This window comes from Jaculus jaculus, chromosome 11 (assembly GCF_020740685.1).
Source record: "Jaculus jaculus isolate mJacJac1 chromosome 11, mJacJac1.mat.Y.cur, whole genome shotgun sequence".
NCBI lineage: Eukaryota > Metazoa > Chordata > Mammalia > Rodentia > Dipodidae > Jaculus > Jaculus jaculus.
The window spans coordinates 50,901,174-50,924,036 of record NC_059112.1 but is presented as its reverse complement, the minus strand read 5'-3'; the positions used below and the strand labels follow the sequence as shown (position 1 = coordinate 50,924,036).

Below are 22,863 nucleotides of genomic sequence, written 5' to 3'. Positions count from 1 at the left end.
GCATCACTGGTCGAACCGAAAGATGCTATAGCTTCTTTGGAAAACATTTTAGCAGTTCCTCAAAAATATATGACTCAACAATTCAGCAACTATATCTATACCCCAAAGAACTGAAGGCAGATGTTCACACACATACTTATAAACAAGTGTCCACAGAAATAATATTCCTCATAGCCAAATGTCTGTGAAATGGTGAGCAATAAAATTAAAACCACTGAACTGCACACTTTTAAAGCATGAGCTTAAGCCGGGCATGGTGGCGCACGCCTTTAATCCCAGCACTCAGAAGGCAGAGGTAGGAGGATCGTCATGAGTTTGAGGCCACTCTGAGACTACATAGTGAATTCCAGGTCAGCCTGAGCTAGAGTGAGATGCTACCTCAACAACAACAACAAAAATAAATACAAAAATAAAATTTTAAAAATGAGCTTTGCATACTTGTCTCTCAATAAAGTTGTTATTTAAAAAAAAGTAGTAAGCCTTCTGGATTCTGGGTCACATTAGTATAAGGACACAAAATAAGGGGAATAAGACATTATTTCAGAAGGTAATATATGTTTTTATAGGAGCATCTTGTTTTCTGAGGGGTCAGGTATAAAAGTGGTTAAAATAAAAATGGAAGGTGTCTATCATTTTATTCAGCCTGAACAGAGGAAGAAGCAGGGCATGATGTGTGCAGATGATGGGCAGGAGTGTAGAGATCGGGAAGTTGTTTACAAACATGAGGTGAGTGTAGCCTTGGACTGATGGATTTGCTGGAAAGCAAAGGTGACGTGGTAACACAGTGGTCCCTTGCTCCCCCTCAGCAGGAAGGAGTCCATATTTCATACTACAGTGACATTATAAATAAATCTTAATGGAGTAACCTGTCCCTCTCTTGTTATCCATAAGTTCTTATGTGCCTCCAGTCTGTCTTTAATAATGTATGGATTGTTCAGATTTCACTCACTATGGAAATTTTACTCATGCCAGGCTTTCTTTGCTGTCAGAGAATCATTTTCTGAATGGGTCATTTCCTCAAGCCTGTCAAGTCAGTCCTCCTCCCTGGGGCAGAAGTGCCTAGCTGGCTCCTAATGGTAATAAGTTAGGGGAAAATGTTCTGTGAGGCCTCTCTTTGTGTTTTCAGCTGTTTCAAGTAATTATATGTCATACTGCTCCAAGACAAAACTGAAAGTTGGGCTGGAGAGATGGCTTAGAAGTTAAGGCAGTTGCCTAAGAAGCTTAAGGATCCAGGTTTGATTCCCCAGAACCCACATAAGCTAGATATGCATTGCAGCTCATGCTTCTTCTAGAATTTGTTTGCAGTGGCTACAGACCCTGGCATACCCACTCATATATTCTATCTGTGTGTGTGTGTATGTGTGTGTGTGTGTCTTTCTCTCTCTCTCCAGCTCCCAAAATAAATCAATGAATAAAATAAATAATAAAATATTTTTTTAAAAAACTGAAACTTTTTGGTCACTATTAGTTAATACATCTAAGACAGTAAATTAGTACCCATGGTTCTCCATGGGTGCATGGTTGTAATATTCTCAAAGAAATAGTTGTCATAATCATCGGATTTCATCCAAATAAAGAGTACATTGATTTTATTTAGAATTCTTTTTAAAGTATGGCATCTCTTATATCCTTATGGCTCTTCTTTGACAGTCCATCACCACAAACACCAGCTTCAGAAGTCTCCAGCAAGATTTTTCCCCCAGCTCTTCATACTGTAATTGAAGAGAGACGCTGTCATCAAATAGCTGTACAGATCCAGTTGAGCCTGTGGGTTTTATTAGCACAAAGTTTAAAAACAATCAGTGATTTCCAAGGATTAACAGGAAGAGTTGGATGAGATAGGAAAAATACACATAGACTTTTAGGCATTTAAACTACTCTGTATGACACTGTCATGGCAACTACATGGCATATTTTACTTTTAGTTATTTATTTATTTGACAGAGAGAGAGAGAGAGAGAGAGAGAGAGAGAGAGAGAGAGAGAGAGAGAATGGGCATGCCAGGGCTTGCATCTTTTTTAAAGACTATTTTGTTAAAATATTTTAGTGCACCCTGTTCAAGTAACCATGTATACGTGTTAAGTATAAAGAAAAAGTTGAATCTTACTTTAAAAGAGAGTAGAAGTAAATAAGCAGGATAATTTAACTTCTTCAGAGCAATTTATTATTATTACTGAAAACTGGTTTTCTGAAAAGAGAGAGGACAAAGTCCAAAAATAGTCAACCTAGAGAAGTATAGATGCCTGGTTTAGATGTCCTATTTATCTACCCAGCCAGGCATGCCACCTAGGCTTAGTGGCCGTTATGATGTGCCTGGAGTTTAGAGGGGAGAAAGTGGGTATTCATCAAGAAACTACATGAGCCGGGTGTACCTTTAATCCTAGAACTCAGAAGGCAGAGGTAGGAGGATCACCATGAGTTCAAGGCCACCCTGAGACTGCATAGTGAATTCCAGGTCAGCCTGAGCTAGAATGAGACCCTACCTCAAAAAACAACAAATAGCCCAACTTTATCCTTAGGTACATGTACACACACATACACACACACACGGAATGTGGATGCCCATACATACATACAATATACATATACACATGGCAAATTGCACAGCCATACATACACATAAATAATTTTGTAAAGTCTCCAGACTCTTAGCTTATGTCACAGGCACAAAAGCTGCCATGGCTATATGATTTTTTTTTTTAATTTAATTTATTAGTTTTCTTTTCAGTAAATACAGGCAGTTTGGTACCATTATTTAGGCTCATCTGTGATCTACCCCCTCTCATTAGACCCTCCTTGTTAATGAAAATGGGTCTTGCATTGTGGAGTTAGCCCCCAGTTATTAGTATGATAAATGTCTCTGCAAATCATGACCCAAGATGTAACTCTGACATTCTTTCCGCCCCCTCTTCCGCAAGATTTCCCTGAGCCATGTTGGGTTCATGTTTGGTCTGCTTCAGTGCTGAGGTGTTGGGGGCCTCTGAGGCTCTGGCTCTCTGATTTGGTAGGAGTTGATTTTTCTCTGCATTGATCTCCTTCCCCTTTGTGCTGGTATCCGGTTCACAGGAAAACATCACCCTTGCTTATTTCGCCAGTTGTCCTTAGTTTCAGTTGGGCCCCTTTTGAGGTATGTTGGGGCAGCTCTCTTCTTAGGATCTGCATCTATCTGGAAAAGAGAAGCAGATTCTCCAACGGAGAGTAAGTTAGCATCCGGAAAATTGAGATAACTCTTACTTTTTTGATAGACAGTTTGATAGGTGTAGGCCCTCTTATGCCCCGTGATTGATGGTAGCTTGATATTGTAGAGTGGGTTTGTGTTTGGATATGGTTCTGACTTGTTTCCCAGCTCTAGCTAAGGGTCTAGTACCACTGAGTGGATCAGTTAGCCAAATCAAGAGCAATTGATTCCTCACCATGGCTGTGTACCACTATTGCACTTGTGTGGGCATCACATCCGGTTATTTGTTGCTAATTAGGTTAAACAATGTGTTGCTTGGACAGATCTTGGTCATTTCCCCCAGTCGCCTATGTAGCGCCTTCTGGCACTAGACACGCTGACTGTCTGGGGACTGACTCTCTCCTGGCTTCCAGCCATGTCATTCCATTTAACGCGTCAGCTACGTATGGAGTCTTCAGCAATAGGGTCTTACCACTGGCCTTTGGTGGGTCATCAAGTACTCTGACAGAAGTCTGTCATTGTTTGGGGAAACCTTGTAGGTTTCTCTGATCAAAAGCTCATTGTGGATGGTAGGCCCAAGCTGGAAGTGGGGGTTACAGGTCAGTGTCCACTAAGAAATTGAAGAAAAAGATAACTAATATACAAGAGTTAGAGAGGAGAGAGATAGAGGGGAGAGGGGGAGAGGGAGGGAGGGAAGCTGTAGGAGATTTAGGTCAGTCTTGATCCTACCCTCTCCAGTGTCTTGTGGTTCAGGTGTTTCCTGTAAGGGTCTAGTGAAGGTTCAGCCATTTGGTCTGTCTTTTAAGGAAGTAGAATTTTATGGTACCATTGCCGTTTGGGTCCGGATTACTGTTTCCCACCCTTTGATTCCCTCCCCGCCCTCCCATCCATCTTATTGTCTAGTCCATGAGGTGCTTGCTGGGTATGTAAGGCATCTTGGGCAGATTCAGGTTAGGTGCTGCAGATGAGTAAGACTATGTGTCGATTTTTTTTCTGTGATTGGGTAAGTTCGCTGAGAATGATCTGTTCCAGATTTTTAAGATAGAGAATAATGACATTTTCCATGAGCTTTTAAACCATTCATATGACCATTTTATTGAGGTGATTGAGACTTTTTGTTCTGCTTTTTTTTTTTTTTTTTTTTTTTTTGTGAGGTAGGGTCTCACTAGCCCAGGCTGACCTGGAACTTACTCTGTAACCTAAACTGGCCTCAAACTCATGATGCTTCTCCTACCTCAGCCTCCTGAGTTCCAGTATTAAAAGACTATGTCAAAAGCCAGGTGTGGTGGTGCACACCTTTAATCCCAGCACTAAGGAGGGAGAAGTAGGAAGATCGCCGTGAGTTCAAGGCCACCCTGAGACTACATAGTGAATTCCAGCCTGGGCTATAGTGAGACCCTACCTTGTTAAACAAAAAAAAAAAAAAAGTATGTGTCACCACATCTGGTCACATTGAGACTTTTTTTTTTTCTTGCTTTTTTGAGGTAGGGTCTCACTCTAGCACAGGCTGACCTGCAATTCACTATGGAGTCTCAGGGTGGCCTTGAACGCACAGCCATCCTCCTACCTCTGCCTCCCGAGTGCTGGGATTAAAGGCATAAACCACCATGCCCAGCCTTCAGATTGAGACTTTTTAAAAGAACTTTGAACCTCGAAACACGTATGCAAGACTATCATCACTACTGGTAATATTTCATACTTCCATATAGAATAAAATCACTGGAGGCATGCTATAAGTAGTATTTATAGCTTTCTATTACACAAAACAAAAGAGACAACCCAAAGAAACCAAGTGGCTTTGGTCTAGAGGTAGGTGCTGGGGCCCAGGATGACTGTGTTGTCAAAAAGCAGGTATGACAGGAACTTGCACATCTATTGTCTTTGGCCTTTTTTCTCTTTAATCCTTTCCCCTGTCTCCTCTCTTCTCTCACCTGCTAACCTTCCTCACCTACTAGCACTGTTGTCTGTAAGTGTCAGGACCCTTTCTTTACAGCATTATCCCCTTCAGCTTCATGAAAGTCTTCACCGAACATCAGCATGCTCCACAGTTAAAACATTGTCATCCCTTGAATGTGGCTCCTGTCTCAGAGCTCACTGGACAAGAACCTCAGACACTGTGGCCTGCCTCTCCCAGGCTCCTCGGGACTAAAAAGCCCAGCTCCCTCCTCCTCCTGGTTTCAGTCTCAGCAGTTTCACCCTCCTGATGACCTCTGTCACCTTTAGAACCTTCTCTTTTGCCATGATTCTTTAAACCATGGTCTTACAACCAGAATGTAGTTTAAGCACCTGCATTTGGGTTCAAATTTAGTAGGTTTGGGCATTGTTTATAGCCGTGTGTCGAAGGTATTCCTAGATGCTGCTGTTGCTACTGACCATTCATCACACCCTACCTGCCTATCTCCACAAAGTTCTCCCGTCTTGTCTCCTCTCTCACTAATCCCCTTTCCCTATTATATTGCACTAGGACATCCTAGCTTACATCTGTGGCACCTCACCTATTGTACCTCAAACATCTTGTCCCTGTATTCCAGATGCACCTCCTGAAAATATCCCTCCTCACTCAATGTTCTTCAAGACTTCCCCCACTGGAGGTCCTAGTCAAAACTCCTTAGCAAGACATTAGAGGTGCCATATCACATGACCCTCAAATCCTGCAAACTTATCTCTTCTTGTATCCCACTACATTCTGTCTATCAAATTTATTCCTTATACTACTTCTAGGATAGTGTTAGACATCAGAGAACAGAACATGGACAAAACCCCAAGCATTTGGCTTCCTGAGTATGTGAAAGGAGCCAGCCATTTCTCACATGAGACTTCCTGTTCCTCCTCCCTGGAGATGATAATTCCTGAGCTCTGCTGGTTGAATGTCATGAACACTGATGGGAAATGTAGTCCACACATGTCACAGTGCTTGACACAGAATAACTGTCCTCTGGGTCAAGATATTTACATAGGTAATCCATAATATCTATGAAATATATTTTATTTCTATGCTGTAGCTCATGACATGACTAAGTCTGTAGAAAAAGTTTCTCTGGGTAAAGTGAAAAGTGAACCTGAAACCCCAACTCATTAGCCCCCATTCATGGAAGAAGCCTATTTCTTAAATCACTATGTTGGAGCCCAGTGTGAATTGGCAAGTGTTTGTGTGTCTTAAATAATCAGGTGTCATTCACTTATTCCTGGTTAAATCAAGCAACAGTCCCTGGCAGGAACCAGCTTTCCCTTCAGTTTCAAAGAAGCCAAGCTATGTGCTTATTGCATCAGAAAAAAGGTTTGTCAACACCCGCTCATGTCTGCTAACATGAAGTACTGTCAACAATACTTTCTCTCATCTGTTCATATTTAATGTTTAAAAGTAATTTTCCTTATTTTTTAAGGCTTACCTCCAGTTCCATCAACTTCCAGAACAGGCTTTGCAGAGTTTTCCATGAGGGAGCGCATGAGGGAGAAGCTTCAGGCTGCAAGGGTAAGAGATGCTGCGGGAATAGTCTTTGCAGTGCTGATTGCAATTTCTAGGTCTCTCTTATTTTTATGCCTCAAACTGTGGATTTGAATAACTTTTGATTGATACTTCATATTCTAAATGTTAATGTAGTATTTTGCATTGGCACAGATGAAAAATTATCATTAAAGCTGGGTATGATGTCACACGCCTTTAATCCCAGCACCTGGGAGGCAAAGGCAGGAGAATCACTATGAGTTTGAGGCCACCCTAAAACTACATAGTGAATTCCAGGTCATCCTGGACTAGAGTAAAACCCTATCTTGAAAGAAAAAAAAGGAAAGAAAAAAAAATTATGATCAAGAATTAATGTCAGTACTCTAAACCATTCCCCTTGTACTTTTCCCTTAAAATGATTAGCATGGAAATTTTTTTACTGATTAGTCTTTTGCAAGATGACAAATAGGGTTTTCTAAGAATTCTGTTATGTACTGATAACTTTCTATTTGGCTCTTTAGTCCAAGGCAGAAAGTGCATTGCTACAGGAAATCCCTACTCCAAGACCCAGGCGCCTTCGAAGTCCCAGTGAGAGAGAATCAGAGACTGAATTTGGCACAGAGGTGAGATGTAATTCTTTCTACTTTGACATGAAGTTTTCTTTGCTCTCTGGACCTCTGTCTCCACATCAGTCTAAGAGGGACAAAACCTAACTTTTGGTATTGTCTATGGATTCAATGAGTTAACACATTAAAAATGGTACATGCTAAGTCCTCTCAAGCAAAAGAGATTTTGTGTTTGTTTCTTCCAATGTTGTAAATGAAACCCAGGGCCACACCCATTCTTAGCAGTTGTTCTGCCAATAAGCTACATCCTTACTCCCACTTAGAAAGCCTTCTCTAAGTATGAGCTATTGTCAGAGTCTCCATGTACTCCAAGAGAAAAGGAGAAGCCATAGGGAAACACTGTGGTAGTCCCTGCTAACCAGTGCAAATCACTCCTTAATCTCTTGCGTTCTTCCTCCATTATCCTCAGCAGACTTGGGATAATAGAACAAATGCAAACTTCTGAGAACCCATAAACACCAAAGTGAGAGAAACAAAAGAGTTTGGCTACCACTAATCATAAACAAAAATTTTCCCAATATGTCCTTGGGTCACTGTCCTAGGTAGGCAAAAGTCTTACCCTTTAATATACTCTACCAGCATTTATGGAGACTCCTTCCTGCCAGGGGTACAGTAAAATCAGGACACAGGGTGACTGATAATGATAACAGCCTGCCCCTCAGGAATTTATTGCAGTTACAGAAACATTTACAATCAATGGACAGATATATTTGTTCAGGTTTGTGCCTGGGAATTATCAGGAACCCACAGGAATGGCACCTAACTCCAACATTATGTCAGATTATATAAAATATGAAGTATCTTAGTGTTTTAGTCAGGTTTGCATTGCTGGTAGAATTCACCTGACCAAGAGCAGCTTGTGGGGGGAAAAAGAGGTTTATTTTGACTTATAGGCTTGAGGGGGAAGTTTCATGATGGCAGGGTAAAACAATAGCATGAGCAGAGGGTGGAGATTGCCTCCTGGCCAACATCAGGTAAACAACAGGAACAGGAGAGTGTGTCAAACAATGGCAAGGGGAACCTGGCTATAAGACTCATAAGCCCACCCCCAATAATACACTGCTTCCAAGAGGTGTTAATTCTCAAATTTCCATCAGCCCAGAACCCAGCATTCAGAAGTTTATGGGGGACACCTGAATCAAACCACCACATTCTGCCCCCGGCCCCCATAAACTGATAACCATACATGATATAAAATACAATGTATTCATCCAACTTTAAAAGCCCCCATAATTTTTATCAATCCCAATGGTGTTTAGACATCCCCATACTCCAAGGTCTTTTAACTGAGTCATAATACAAAAAAAAAAAAAAAATCCCTCCCAAAACCATAATGGCACAGAATAAACATTCACACTGCAAAAGATGGCATTGGGCATAGCAAAGGAATATTCAACCAATACAATATTTAAGCAGGGCAAACATCACACTCTGTAGTACCAAGTCCAACAACTCTAGTCAGTGACAAATCTCCAAATCCCATAACTCTAGCCAGCAACAAGTCTCTGGAATTCCAATTCTGCCCCTCCATCTAGGTTACTCACGGTCCTGGGAAACCTCATCTGGGAACAGAAGCTTTCCTTAGCAGCCACCTTGTGGTCCTGGCATCTCCAATGGGTCTCCGCTGCAACTCATGGTCCATTCACATGGCTCCATCAGGTCTCCATGTGGGCAATCCAGCAAACCTGCTCCACACTGCCCATGGTCATTTCCAAAACACAAGACCATGTTGCAAATTCAATGATTGTCTCTTTCCTGCATTCTTTATACTCCACAATACCAGGTAGGGTGCCAATTTGTTAATCCAGGAGAGAATAAAGCAGATTTTGAAGAACAGAACACTCCTTGAGCACTCAGGCCCCTTCAAAAGAATCTACATTCTCCCTGTTGCCCCAGTGCAGGTCAGCTGGCCCAATCTCAATGGTTGTAATCTCTTATATAATTGCAGCTGAATGGGCAGCCATTTAGGCCCAAAGATTTCTATCTGTGCCATATCCCTCTGCACACACCAGTCCGTTTCTATGCACTGTGACCTTGCACAACTTCTCAGAACACAGGCATAACGGCAAGCCTCTCACACAAACTGTTTCTAGCCTAATCCAGGCAAAGCTCTTTCTCACTCTCATAAAACCAAACCAGACAGTCCATAGTTCTTACTGCATTCAGGTTTTTCAACTCTGACCTGAATATTCAATCAACCTGTACTTATAGCACTGCAAGTTATCTTTTAGGCCAAGGTTTCAAATCCTTCTGCATTCCTCTTGAAAATCAGCTCCAAAAGGTCAAAACCACACAGTTAGGCATCTATCAGCAATCCCACTTCTCTGGTACCAACATTACTGTTGCAGTCAGGTTTTCATTGCTGGCAGAAATCACCCGACTAAGAGCAGCTTGTGGGGAAAAATAAAAGGTTTATTTTGGCTTGCAGGCTTGAGGAGGAAGCTCCATGATGGCAGGGGAAAATGCTGACCAATATCAGATGGACAACAGGAACAAGAGAATGTACCAGGCACTGGCAAGGGGACACTGGCTATAATTCCCATAAGCCCATCCCCAACAATACACAGTCTCTTAGAGATGTTAATCCCCAAATCTCCATCATCTGGGAACCTAGTATTCAGAAGTTTATGGGGGACACCTGAATCAAACCACCACACATGAATTAAGGAAAAAAAACCAAAACACTATTGTTTCAATGTTTTTCTAAGGCACAAGAAACAACAACAAAAATTCCTCCATTGGACTTCATCAAAACTGACAACATTAGTGCTTTCAAGCTAATCATCAAGAAAAAGGCAATATAGAAAATAAGTTTACTTGTAAATTATGCATCTTGATTAATATCAGACCTAGTGTTAAGAGTACATAAAATTCCATGTCCTAATCATAATACTGTTTAGAAGAAAAATCAAGGCCAAAACTAATATATTTTGTGATTATACAATAGAAAAAGAAATGAGAGCTGAAATGAGCTAGCTCAAGTTAGAAGACGTCTAGGGAAACCTTCCTGGACCATGCAACCATCTCAGTGGTGAGGAAAAAGCGCAAGCTGGACAGGTGTCCATGCGATAGGCATGACATTCAGTATTGGATTACTGCACTGAAACTAAGTGTAATTATTACATGATGATATTACAAATATGGCTGAAGAGATAACTCAGTAAGGGCCTGCTGTGCAAGCTTGATTTTGTTAGTTTGTTGAAGTAGAGTCTCACTCTAGCCCAGGCTGACCTGGAGTTCACTCTGTAGTCTCAGGTTGGCCTGAAACTCACAGTGATCCTCCTACCTCTGCCTCTCAGGTGCTGGGATTAAAGGCGTGCACCACTGCTCCTGGCTTAAGCTTGATGAACTATGTTGGATTCTCAGATAGTGGCACTTGCTGTAATCTTAGCGCTGGAGAGAGATAGGCTGATCTTTGGGGGAGAAGATAAGCCAGTGGAGAGCTGACTCTTGATTTAGAACATCTCTGGACTTGTTATTTTTTCCTCTTGTAGCCAAGTAAAGAGATACAAGGGACTCAACAAGAAGATGATCTTAAGAGTTATACAAGAGTTAAGTTCCATGATTCTGTACGAAAACTCAAGTCAAAGTCCCAGGTGAGAAGTCAAGTCTTTTCAAATCATTTTTCTTTATGCTTTTCACGATACCCAATATCAGATGTTCATCTACACACCTGACTCTTGTCACTGTGGAACATGAGAGAGAAAGAGAGAGAGAGAGACAGAGAGAAATATCATTTCCTTAGGTTTTCTTAATTTCATTTTATTTATGAAAATTTCTTATATATATTTATTATATTTTACTTTCAAAACATCAAAAATCTAGCCAGAGAAGCTGGCTTCATTTAGGGAAGGGCAGAGGAAGATGGAAGGCAGGAAATGTTAGTGATGAGATAGTTGGTTTAGTTCTGAAGTTGCTGCAGCTTTCAAAGGAGGAAGAAGAGAGGGATCAAGTCAAGAAACAAAAGTACATAAATGCCATTTGTTAAAAAGGCTAACAAACTTTATACCTCTCATTATTAAACAAAATTATCTCAGCGTTGCCCTATAGGACTATAAATCCTCTTTTTGACAGCTTGATTATCTTTCTTGAAGCTCTTACTCTTACAAATAATGTATTTGAGTGCTTACTAGAATATACATAATTGATGATCTTATTATTTTCATATTTTATTTTTATTTATTAATTTGAGAGAGAGAGAGAATGGGCACACTAGGGCCTCTAGCCACTGCAAACGAACTCCAGATGTGTGCACCCTCTAGTGCATCTGGCTTACATGGGTTTTGGGGAGTCAAACCTGGGTCCTCTGGCTTTGCAGGCAAGTACCTTAACCACTGAGCAGTCTCTCCAGCCCATGATGATCTTGTTTTTAAAAGTAACTAGAATTACTATTATTATTATTATATTATTATTATTATTTTCAAAGGCTGCCAACTATTTTTTGCCCATGTGAAATTCCATTACTTATAATCTAATTAACCTTCAACAGAGAATCCAGTTTGGAGGTGACATTGTGTCAGATAGTATTAGTGTCTAGCCAACTATCAGATAATTGCATGTGTCCCATTCAGGTTTCATAATCTGAAGTATTGCTGCTTGCTTCCCCTAGGCTCCGCCTGGCTTCCCTTCTGCAGAAGAGGCCTATAACTTCTTTATATTCAACTTTGATCCTGGGCCAGAAGAACAAGAAGAAAAACCAACAGTAATATGTAGAGACGGAGCTAACCAAGAGGAGGAGGAAGGGGAGGAAGAAGGCCCTGCACAGACAGGAGACGAAACGGTACTTGACACAAAAATGGTGGTGCAGAGCAGAAGTGGACAAGGAAATTGATAAGGGAGATAACAGGACAGGGAAGAAAGTGGCCTGAGGAAACTTACACGAACATACAGAACAGCTCACCATGTCTTAGGAAGAAGCCGGGGCATCACCACTCCGTGAGGAGAGTTTACCTCACGTGTCTTCCCATGGCCCTTGATTGCACCCCTCAGATCAGGTAGGAGGGCCTTGATTAAGTCTGTCCGTAATTCTTTTATGGTTAAAAAAAAAAAAATGCTGTAACCTGGCTTGAGTTTCCTCGCTAGACTTTGCATGACTTTTGGCATTCATCTCACACAGAGTGTTTGCCATTGCAAGGCACGTGAAGAGATGCCTCTTCCACAGTCTCACCAGTGAGCCGCATCTCATGCCCAATACCACACCTGAGCCATAACTCTGATGCCATAATGTGGGTGGTATCTATAAGATAAATGGAAAATACACCAGTAAAAATGGCAAAAGTTTTCTATTTTCTCTTTCCTAATTTATTTCTTAACAAACATATAAAAATGTAAAAGTTACACATATGTGTGGGATACTTCTTGGCAAAAGTCTTCAGTAGACATTTTTCCATATAAGATGTTTAAATGGGGGCTGGGTAGATGGTTCAGTAGGTAAAGTGCTTGTTGTTCAAGCCTGAGAACCCAAATTCAGATCCCCAGACTCCACAAAAAAGCCAGAAGCCATAGAGGGTCTCTGTAATCCCAGCATGCTGATAGTGAGATGAGAAACAGGAACGAAAATATTTCCCAGAAGCTTGAGGACCAGCTAGCCTGGCAAATGTAGCAATGAACATCACAGCAACAAGAAGCCCGCCTCAAATGAAGTGGAAGTCGAGGGCTGACATCCAAAATTTATCCTCTGACTTCCATGTACATGACATGACATGTGTGTCAACACTCACACCCATGAATAGAGACATACACACACACACAATAAACATTTGTAAAAGTGGAAATAGATATACAAGTGACCACTTCACACAGGAAAGTATAGTTAGTATTATAAACCATTAAGAAAATGCTAATGAAAGCAACAGTAAAGTGCCATTTAAAACCCATTAAAATGACCATTATGTTAAAACAAGAAATAAATGTGGAGCAGGATATGAAAACATTGACTATTGTGCACTGCTGACAGGCATATGAAATGTTGCATAAAAATTCTTAAAACCTTAAACAGAATTATGATAGGATCCAGCATTTCTACTATGATGTTATAACTACAATGTTCATAGCAGCATGATTTATTAATTACAATACCCCCAAAATTGAAGTAATCCAAGTGTACATTGACAGGTGAATAGATAAATAAAATATGTCCTATAAATACAATATGATAGTATTCAGTCACCAAAATAGTAGAAATTCTGGCACATGCTATAGCATAGATGTGACTTGAGGATATTACACTAAGAAAAAAAGTATAAAGGGACAAATATTGTGTGACTTCACTTACATGAGGTTCCTAGAGTAAACAAATTCATAGATACAGACAGTATAATAGTTGTTGCCAGGGTCTGAGAATGGGGATTGTTGTTTAGTGAGTATAGGGTTTCAGTTTGGAAAGATGAAAGTTTTCTGGAAATGAATGTTGGGGAATATAACATCACAATATGAAAGTGCTTATTGCCACTGAACATACATTTAAAAATGGCAGAAATGGTAAATTTTAAAATACATCTATTTTACTACATTAAAAATAGAAAGAATGTGGGCTGGAGAGATGGCTTAGCAGTTAAACACTTGCCTGTAAAGCCTAAGGACCCCGATTAGAGGCTCGATTCCCCAGGACCCACGTTAGCCAGATGCACAAGGGGATGCATGTGTCTGGAGTTCATTTGCAGTGGCTAGAGGCCCTGGCACACCCATTCTCGCTCTCTCTCTCTCTCTCTCTCTCTTTCTCTCTCTCTCTGCCTCTTTCTCTCTCTGTCCATCACTCTCAAATAAATAAAAATAAACAACAACAAAAAATAAAAATAAAAAGAATGGGCTAGAGGGATGACTCAGCAGTTAATGTGTGCTTGCTTATGAAGCCCGATGGCCAGGGTTTGACTCCCCAGGACCCATAAAAGCCATATGTACTAAGTGGTACTTGTATGTGGAGTTTATGTGCAGTGACAGGAAGTTCTGGTGCATCCATACTCACTCTTTGTCTGCCTCTTTTTCTCTGTCTCTCTCTCAAATAAATATTTGAAATAAAATTTTTAAAAAAGGAAAACATAGTAGAATATTCCACAGGTTGCTTGGTTGACATACTTCTGTGTTCAACCTGTAATCATCTCCTTTGACTTAACAAACGCCTCCCAGAAGTATGGTTTCTGATATGTTTATACAAGTTTGGTACTGTTTCAGCCGATTCCCTAGTATATTTTTACACATCAATGCTCAGCTTGTTCTGGCTCAAGCACTCTCATAAGATTACAGACCATACACCACGACTGAGATGTCCAGAGGCACAGCTCATCCAGCCTTGCTTGCAACAGGGGCCTCCCCATAACAACGCTGAGGGTTCTCATGACATGTCCCCAAGGTAAGTGATCTGAGAGACAGAACTTGAGGAGGAGTCAGGTGCCATCACATCTTACAATCAGAAGGAAGTTAGGGAGAGCAGTGTACTGTCAAAGGGAAAAGTTTGCTCCACCTTCAGGAGGTCGACATATCCATTTGCAGGTGTCTTCTGAAGTCATGATTCTTATGTCCAGATACCCCTACCTCCTTCTTTAGCCTTTTCAGTTCCATGAAAGCTATTTCTAAAAGTGTGCTTTCCCTCTTCTATGCTCTGCTCTGCGGACACTCTGTAGTTTTGTACTCAGAGTGATTAATGTATCTAGGCAATGTGAGAACACTGCAGCCCCTTCACTGCTTTCTCGACGACTCTGCACCTCAACTCCATTTGCCTTTGAGCCCATGAGGCAGGCAGGACAGGAGCCAGACAGACTGCATGCCACTGCTCGCCTTTCTCTTCATAAATATTTTTTACATACTCTGTGTTGGAGTCAGGTTGCTGCCAGAAAATACCGGACCAAGAACAGCTTGTGGGGAAAAAAGGTTTATCTTGGCTTACAGACTCGAGGGGAAGTGCCACAATGGCGGGTGGAAACGATGGCATGAGCTGAGGGTGGGCATCACCCCCTGGCCAACATAAGGTGGACAATAGCAACAGTAAGAGTGTGCCAAATACTGACATGAGGAAACTGGCTATAACACCCATAAGACCACCTCCAACACTGTACTGCCTCCAGGAGATGTTAATTCCCAAATCTCCATCAGCTCGGAATCTAGTGTTCAGAACAGCTAAGTTTATGGGGGAACACCTGAATCAAACCACCACACTTTGCCTCCAAGTTATACCGAAAGCCTGGTTTCCATGGACACTTACTTTTCTCTTCTGACTGCCCTGTGTATTTGCAGAGGAAATGTTAGGAGGCAAAGACAGGCTATCCCCAATTGTCTTCAGCTAAATGAACTCTCCATAGGATCTTTAGAAAGTATGAGAAAGGCGGGGAGGACTATCATACATGGAGTGTGACAATGGAAAGGAGGCTATGGTAGGGAAGGAGATGAGGGGAAAGGGGGACAGGGAAAAAGAGAGGGAAAGTGTAATTTGTTTGAAAACACCATAATAAAAAGTTACTATTTGGGCTGGAGAGATGGCTTAGCGGTTAAGCGTTTGCCTGTGAAGCCTAAGGACCCCAGTTCCAGGCTCGGTTCCCCAGGTCCCACGTTAGCCAGATGCACAAGGGGGCACACGCGTCTGGAGTTCGTTTGCAGAGGCTGGAAGCCCTGGCGCACCCATTCTCTCTCTCTCCCTCTATCTGTCTTTCTCTCTGTGTCTGTCGCTCTCAAATAAATAAAAAAAAATAGTGATACCCTACCTCAAAAAAAAAAAAAGTTACTATTTTATCATAGATGCCAGGTATAACTTTGTAAAAGGAGCAAGAGAAAGACAGTAGAGACCGATAGAAAATGAGGCTTAGCCAGTTGGCACCGCTCTGTAAATCCTGGCACGTCAGAGGCTGAGACAGAAGGGGAGAGGCCAGTCTGGACTCCCTAGCAAGATCCCCTTCTTTCCTTCCCACACACATACGCAACGTAAAGAGCAAGAAGAAAGGAGAGAGAGTTTCAAAGCACTCAAAATCAATGTACTTTGGCATGTTTTACCTACTGTCTTAGGATTTTTACATTCCTCATTTAATTTCCTTCCCACGAAGTCCTCAGGGATAAATTGTGTTGATGTTTCCAAGCTACAGGAGAGAAAGCTAAAGATAAGAAGATGATAAGTTCTGTTAAATCCCAGGCCACATGAGGCTTGAAAGCTGTAGGTTTGGCCACCACCTGTCTGCTTGTTGCCTGTGCCCTGGAGCTGGTAGAAGAGCAGATGCTGAGGAAGTGAAGAGCTGGGGTTCTTTAAATGAGTTTATTTAAATAAGCATCTTCAAAGGCAGCCAGGTTTATTATGATTTGACTTGTTTAAGCACTTCTGTTTAAAAGTTATTGTGTATGTGTGTGTGTGTGTGTGTGTGTGTGTGTATGTGTGTGTGTGTGTGTGTTTATGTGTTCACACATGCACCATGCTGCACATGTGGAGGTTAGAGGACAACTTTGGGGTACTAGTCCTCTCCTTCCACCGCGCTTTCTACAGTCTTTCCTGTTTGCCATGGGAAAGGGCCCAGCTTGCCCTCAAGCTTCTCTTCAAGCATCTTTAATCACCTAGTCATCTCCCAGCCCTGCTTACTGCTCCCAAATCAGCCTAAATACTGTCAGCGTAAATACTGACAAGCAACGGCAAAACTGCACTTCCAAACTGTGAACAGTGACCTACTTCTACACTTTCACTGGAGAGAAAAAAAGGGAAACAGCATTTTGCTGTAGGACTGATTAAGTTTGGTGGTTTGAAGATCAGGAATTATTTTCCCAGGTGAGCTAAGAATCTTGGCATGACTTTGTCGTGTGCTTTGTCAACTCTGCATAGGGTGAGGAAGGGCTGCTAGATGGCAAGGATGCTGAGGACTTCCTATTGGGCTTAGATCCCACAGCCCACAACTTTGTGACAGTCAGAGCAGCAGAGTACGAAAGCACCCACATTCGGCTGCAGAAGGAAAAAGAAGTCCTCTTCGTACCCAGCCGGCTGACAGGTACTCACTCTTGTTTTTCATTTCCTTGCTCATCTTGGACATCTTTGTCTCCTGCAGGTGAAATATGGCTAACATATAAAGATGGGCCTTTTCCAGAGCTGGCTCAAGTTTCTATTCTAATTTAATAATGAAGAAATGTCTTCTTCAAGAAAAATATTAAAGATGGAGAAAAATCCAACACTTACTAACACAATAGCAAAAGAAAGAAGAACATGCTATGGGAACCCATGCATCAAGTCTGTGCCAAGTCTGGGGGAAGAGAGTATGAGACCCTGAGATTTGGGCTAGGTGAGGTCTCACCCTGAGGCAGTGGTCAGGATTCAGAGGTTGGCAGCACCTGGTAAACACACCTGTCACTGGCTCCTTGGCCTTCTTTCTGGCCTGGCCTCCTTTTACCCTTTTCCTCTGACAGTGCCTGGGGCATCTCAAACACACTTCTAAGGGTGAACCCATGAGATGACCATGCACAGAGTCCTGTGATAGAGCCCCTTCAGGATGCCAAAGGCCGGGGTCTTCCTTACTTTCTCTTGCTTCCTGTCAGGTGGGGAAAGAAGAGAATAGACATATTTATTGATAGCCTCTTGGAGATGGATTTCCCACTGGACAAGCACATTCTGTCAAAGTTATGATTAATGTCAAATCAGGAACCCTCATTTCCTTCCTGAAAGGCCATTTAAATAACCTATGTTCAAAGAATTGGAATTTGTCAAACATCCTACGTTTCCTTCTGAAATAAGCAGCGGCTACAAATAAATGCTTGGAGTATGACTTTATGAGCCCTGTCCCCATGCTCCTCACCAGGTGCTGTCCCAAGAGCATGACATGCACAGGCCAGCTGAGCCTGCACCAGGGAGGTGGACAGCCTTCCTTCCCATGCCTGTTATACGTGAGGAAGTGGAAGCCCAGGAAGTTAGGGCAATAGCCCATGACTGATTCTAATAAGTGATGGAGGCAGCTGTCTGCTCTAAGTGGCCTAAGGAGACACACCCAGCTCATGTGCACAGTGGAGTTTCTCGGGGTGTGGAGAAATGCACTGTCAGCAGCTTCTGGCAAGAAGCAGATTGTGATGCACGCTTTTCCTCGGAGGACTCACTGTCAGGCTTCTCCCTGGAGCACCCCCTGAGCTGGGACATAGATTAGACCATAATAACCTTCCCAGGGGATGGGTGCACCCAGGGTCAGAAGTAGAGGGATTGGCAGGGGCCTTGCAGAGGGGCAGTGAACTCTGGTTGCACCTAAGACCTGACCCGACACACCCCTGCTCCAATCTCAAGGGACAGCCTGGTGAGGAGGCAGCGCTATGGCCAGGCATAGTGGGAGAGCCAGACTGACCCAGCTCCCCCTTCCTAGATTTCAGCCTCACCCTCCAGCAAGTTCCTTTATTCCCAGACGATCTAAACAGTGACTTTATTTTGATTGTGAGCCCTGAGGAAATAATATGGGTGAATGACCTAGTATTGTGGCTGACATATACAGGTAATGAAATCTCAGAGCTTTTGCCTTGGTTGCTGTTGTTGATAGCAGTGACTTCTACAGGAAAACATCTCTATGTCAGGGATACAAGAAAAGCAGATCCAGATTTCTTATATTTACTTATAACCTTTCCAAATTCAATGTTAGAGACGTGCAATTAATAAGCATACATATATTAGGTGAGCAACCAAAACTGTCATAATGAAAAAATTTAGAAACCACTAGATTAGTGCTGAGCAGTGTCTAACTTTGTGAATGCAGATGAAGCATGAGCTTGCTCCATGTTTTCTGGGGACCAGAGGAGAATTTTCTAGATATACTGGCATTACTGGTTATAGGGCAGAAGGCAATATATATACATATATATATGGAGAGAGAGAGAGAATGTATTGTCCAAATGACCACAGGCAAGGCAACATGGTCAAGTATTTACTGTCAGTCAGAGTGAGAAAATTATAAGCCTGAAAACAATAATCCTCAGATTACACCCTGGCCCCAGGCTATCCTGTCCTGGCTTTGGCCATATCTTCTTTAGTCTGCTTGACTGCTGTGGGCTTCATAGCCTGGAAAGTCTCCTCCTCAGCAGAGCTCTCTCTCCCACCGCCCTTGACACACTGCAGCATTCTGAAAAGATTCTTTGTTTCCCCAACATGCCTTGTGTTCCATACACTTACGTCTTGTCTGAGAGTAGGGACACATTCTAAGGAATATGTCACTAGATGATTTTGTCACTCTGTGAACAATCTATGGAAACCTAAGAGGCACAGCCTCCTACACACCTATGCTGTATGATACAGCCCATGGCTCCTAGGTAGAAACTCACAGAGCAGGTCACATTGCGGATGCTGTAGGCAGCTGTAACAGTGATAAGTACAGCACCAGCAGGTGTTAGAAGACTCTCAGTGCTGGTGTCACCTCATGGGACCACCACCATATACAATATGCAACTGACTGAAATCTCACTGTGTGGCCATCACCACCTGTGTTCTTTTCTTGGGAAATCCACTCTTCTCAACATCACTGATTCTTTCTCAGCCCTCCCTCAGTGCATCACCTCCCAATAAAAGCCTCTCTTTTATCTCATGATCATGCCTCTCTTCCTATCACCTGTGTGTCTCTTCACACCTTGCGGGCACCCCAGTGGAATCAGACAGCAGTGTCCTCAGGATCTCATGGGTACTTAGTATTAGAAGGTTCCCAGTGAGGGCTTGTTCCATGATTGAAAAAAAAGTGCACAAGTAATTGAGTTAATCCTCACAGGGTCTTGTGCAGGCTAAACAAGTGCTCTACCCTGAGCTGCATGCCAAGACCTCAAACCTTTTAATTTACAAAACATTTCCTCATACTTTACTTCATCTCATTCTCCCAGGAACCCAGTGAAATAAAAACTATTGCTAGTACAGAAGCAAAGAGTTCAAAGAACTTTTGAGCCTGAGTTTGCTTGGCTAAAGAGCTATAAAAACAGGTACATAGGTACATGTTACTCAAGCCTGCTGCTTTGAATATGACATAATAAGAATGTCAGTGTGACCCACTGTTGAGCTACATGCTGAATTATTCAGGTGTTATCTCCTATTGACATGAATCTAAACATAATATTTCAAATGAACACATTCATCTTTTCTTCAGTTCTGCTTCTAGAAATTAATAGAGAAAATGTATAGTTTTCATAAGTGAAATCCCTGGTGCTTGTTTTAATTCCCCAAATAGGAGTTTGAAGTTTGAGCCTAACATTAGTGTTTTATGTATTTGTGAACTCCCTAGTGCCAACCTATAAAAAGCTTCCTGAGAATGTGCAGCCTAGATTCTTGGAAGATGAAGGTCTGTATATTGGGGCAAGACCTGAGGTGGCACGCAACAATCAGAACATCATGGAGAACAGACTGCTGATGCAGGAGTCCGTGAGTAGGCCCCTTCACCATCCATGGGACTGCTCCTCTGTAGAGTTTGTAGACAGGAGGTGCTTCTTTTTCATATGGGTTTTGGTTTCCACCTTTGTTTCTCAGCACTCTTAGCGATTCCCAACCCACACCACCTTTTTGCATCTCAGAGCACATCCTCTGCCAGTGGAAGAAGTTGCAGAATTGCTCAAATATAAAGAATGTTCTCACTTTCAAGTTTTTCTCCTATATATTTTCCCTTAAATTTTTAATGAAGAGAACATAAAATTTTTATTAAGCATTCATTTAAATTTTTATCCCTTTAGGAGAGTCAGGGACTGTATCATAAGTTAATTAGAGAGGGTGTTAGTAAAGATTCAATTTCATGAAAACAGAAACTTTTCATGCTCTTTTAGAGCATGAGGAGACACATGAAATATATACGTTGACACAGACATTTTCTTCAAACACTGTTTTTAAACTGTTTTCTGTGCAAATGCAAAGGAGTATGGTCCTCCCTCTGCTGCCTCACAGGGAAGGAAGTGGTTTGGAGATGATGGCAGAGTCCTGGCTCTGCCCAGCCCCATCAAGCCATCTCCCTCGAGGCCGCCCCAGTTCACGCAGGAGCTGAGCAACAAGGCAGAGCTGGAAACACTCTACAAAAAGGTACTTTGCATCCCTCCTTATTACATGAAATTGAGGTTGTTTTGCATATTAAACACACTGCATTGAAGGTGTAACATTCTACTTTGATTAGTTTCTTTATTTCTTTTTGGTTTTGTTTTTATTTTTTGAGGTAGGGTCTCTTTGTAGCCCAGTCTGACCTGAATTCACTTTGTAGTCTCAGGGCAGCCTCAAACTCATGGCAATCCTCCTACCTCTGCCTCCCAAGTGCTGGAATTAAAGGCATGCACCACGATACCTGGCTGCTACTTTGATTTAAATAATATACTATCTCAAACAAAAGAGTAAATGGGGGCTGGAGAGATGGCTTAGCGGTTAAGCCCTTGCCTGTGAAGGACCCCAGTTCGAGGCTCGATTCCCCAGGACCCACGTTAGCCAGATGCACAAGGGGTGCACGCATCTGGAGTTCGTTTGCAGGGCTGGAAGCCCTGGCACACCCATTCTCTCTCTCTCTCTCTCTCTCTCTGCCTTTCTCACTCTGTCTGTCACTCTCAAATAAATGAAAGTAACAAGAAAAATTTTTTTAAAAAAGAGTAAATTGCATGCCCATGAGTAAGTGTGAGTTTATTCACCTAATCCCTGCTGGGCGAGGGGTGAGCTTCTTGGCCAGGAATGGCTGTGGCATCTATTGGCATGTCCATGGCAGCTGCTCTTGTTTCCATGTTTTCTTCTTTTGCCCTGTCCCTTTTCTCTAATCATCACACATGCTCTAAGGCTGTTTTCCTCTTTCTCTTCAAGACCTATTTTGATATATGTTACCCTTGTAAATAAGATTTATTGCATTTTCTTGTCTTATAGTATTATACACCAAACTGTCCTTGCTGTACCACTCAGGAGGTGTACATAGTAAATCTGTGCCTCAATTCTCCATCTGTAAAGTGCACATAGTGCTAATGTCTATCTCTTGTCCCACTGTGCAGATTAAATTAGATAACACATTTGTGTTAGTGTGTTTTATGCTGCTACAAAAAATACTTGAGGCTGATTATTGTATAGAAGGGAGATTTATTTAACTCACAGCTCGAGGGGTTCAAGTGACTACTCAGCTTTACTGAGGGCCTCAAGATGGAGGTCATCATAATGTGGGAGCATGTGTGTACCTTTATGAATACACAAAACATCACAAGATGAGAATGGTAACAGAAGGACAGAATCAAAAGAGTACTGGGTGTTTTATAACAACCCATGCTCTTGAGAACTGGTCCACTCCATTCTGAGGCCAGTGCCTCACTCTGTGAGATCAACATCTGTCCATTTCAAGGTCAGTGCTTCCATAACCAAGTCATCTTCTCCCACCTCAACAGCTAACAAGACCCCAGGGACCCAGCTCCCAGTACATAAAACTCCAAGGTATAAACTTGAAGCATGTCAAACCCGTGTTTAAGGGCTTAAAACAGCATGGTGGCATTGAGTGGTGGTATATAGACAGGACTACAGGATATCTGGTCAGCTACATTGTTCTTGCTTTGCTGAATCACCTCCTTCAGAAAGCCATGTCATTTCAAACTTGTTCTATTTCCATAGTGATTGTTGCCGTCAGGTTTGCATTACTGGCAGAAATCACCCGACCAAGAGCAGCTTGTGGGGAAAAAAAGGTTTATTTTTTACTTACAGACTTGAGGGG

General features: G+C 42.1%; 1 protein-coding gene across 5 annotated transcripts in view; it reads left to right on the top strand.

The window, feature by feature from the left end:
• The window catches only part of Cc2d2a (coiled-coil and C2 domain containing 2A), a 128,714-nt gene that overhangs the window by 23,070 nt on the left and 82,781 nt on the right, over positions 1 to 22,863 (top strand). For all 5 annotated transcript variants that reach the window (XM_045161369.1, XM_004656067.2, XM_045161366.1 and 2 more), the window contains 7 exons: positions 6,562 to 6,650; positions 7,145 to 7,246; positions 10,744 to 10,845; positions 11,859 to 12,029; positions 17,040 to 17,202; positions 20,440 to 20,576; positions 21,090 to 21,221. In XM_045161369.1, the coding sequence (XP_045017304.1) occupies positions 6,562 to 6,650; positions 7,145 to 7,246; positions 10,744 to 10,845; positions 11,859 to 12,029; positions 17,040 to 17,202; positions 20,440 to 20,576; positions 21,090 to 21,221 (896 nt within the window). The remainder of the gene's footprint in view (positions 1 to 6,561; positions 6,651 to 7,144; positions 7,247 to 10,743; positions 10,846 to 11,858; positions 12,030 to 17,039; positions 17,203 to 20,439; positions 20,577 to 21,089; positions 21,222 to 22,863) is intronic.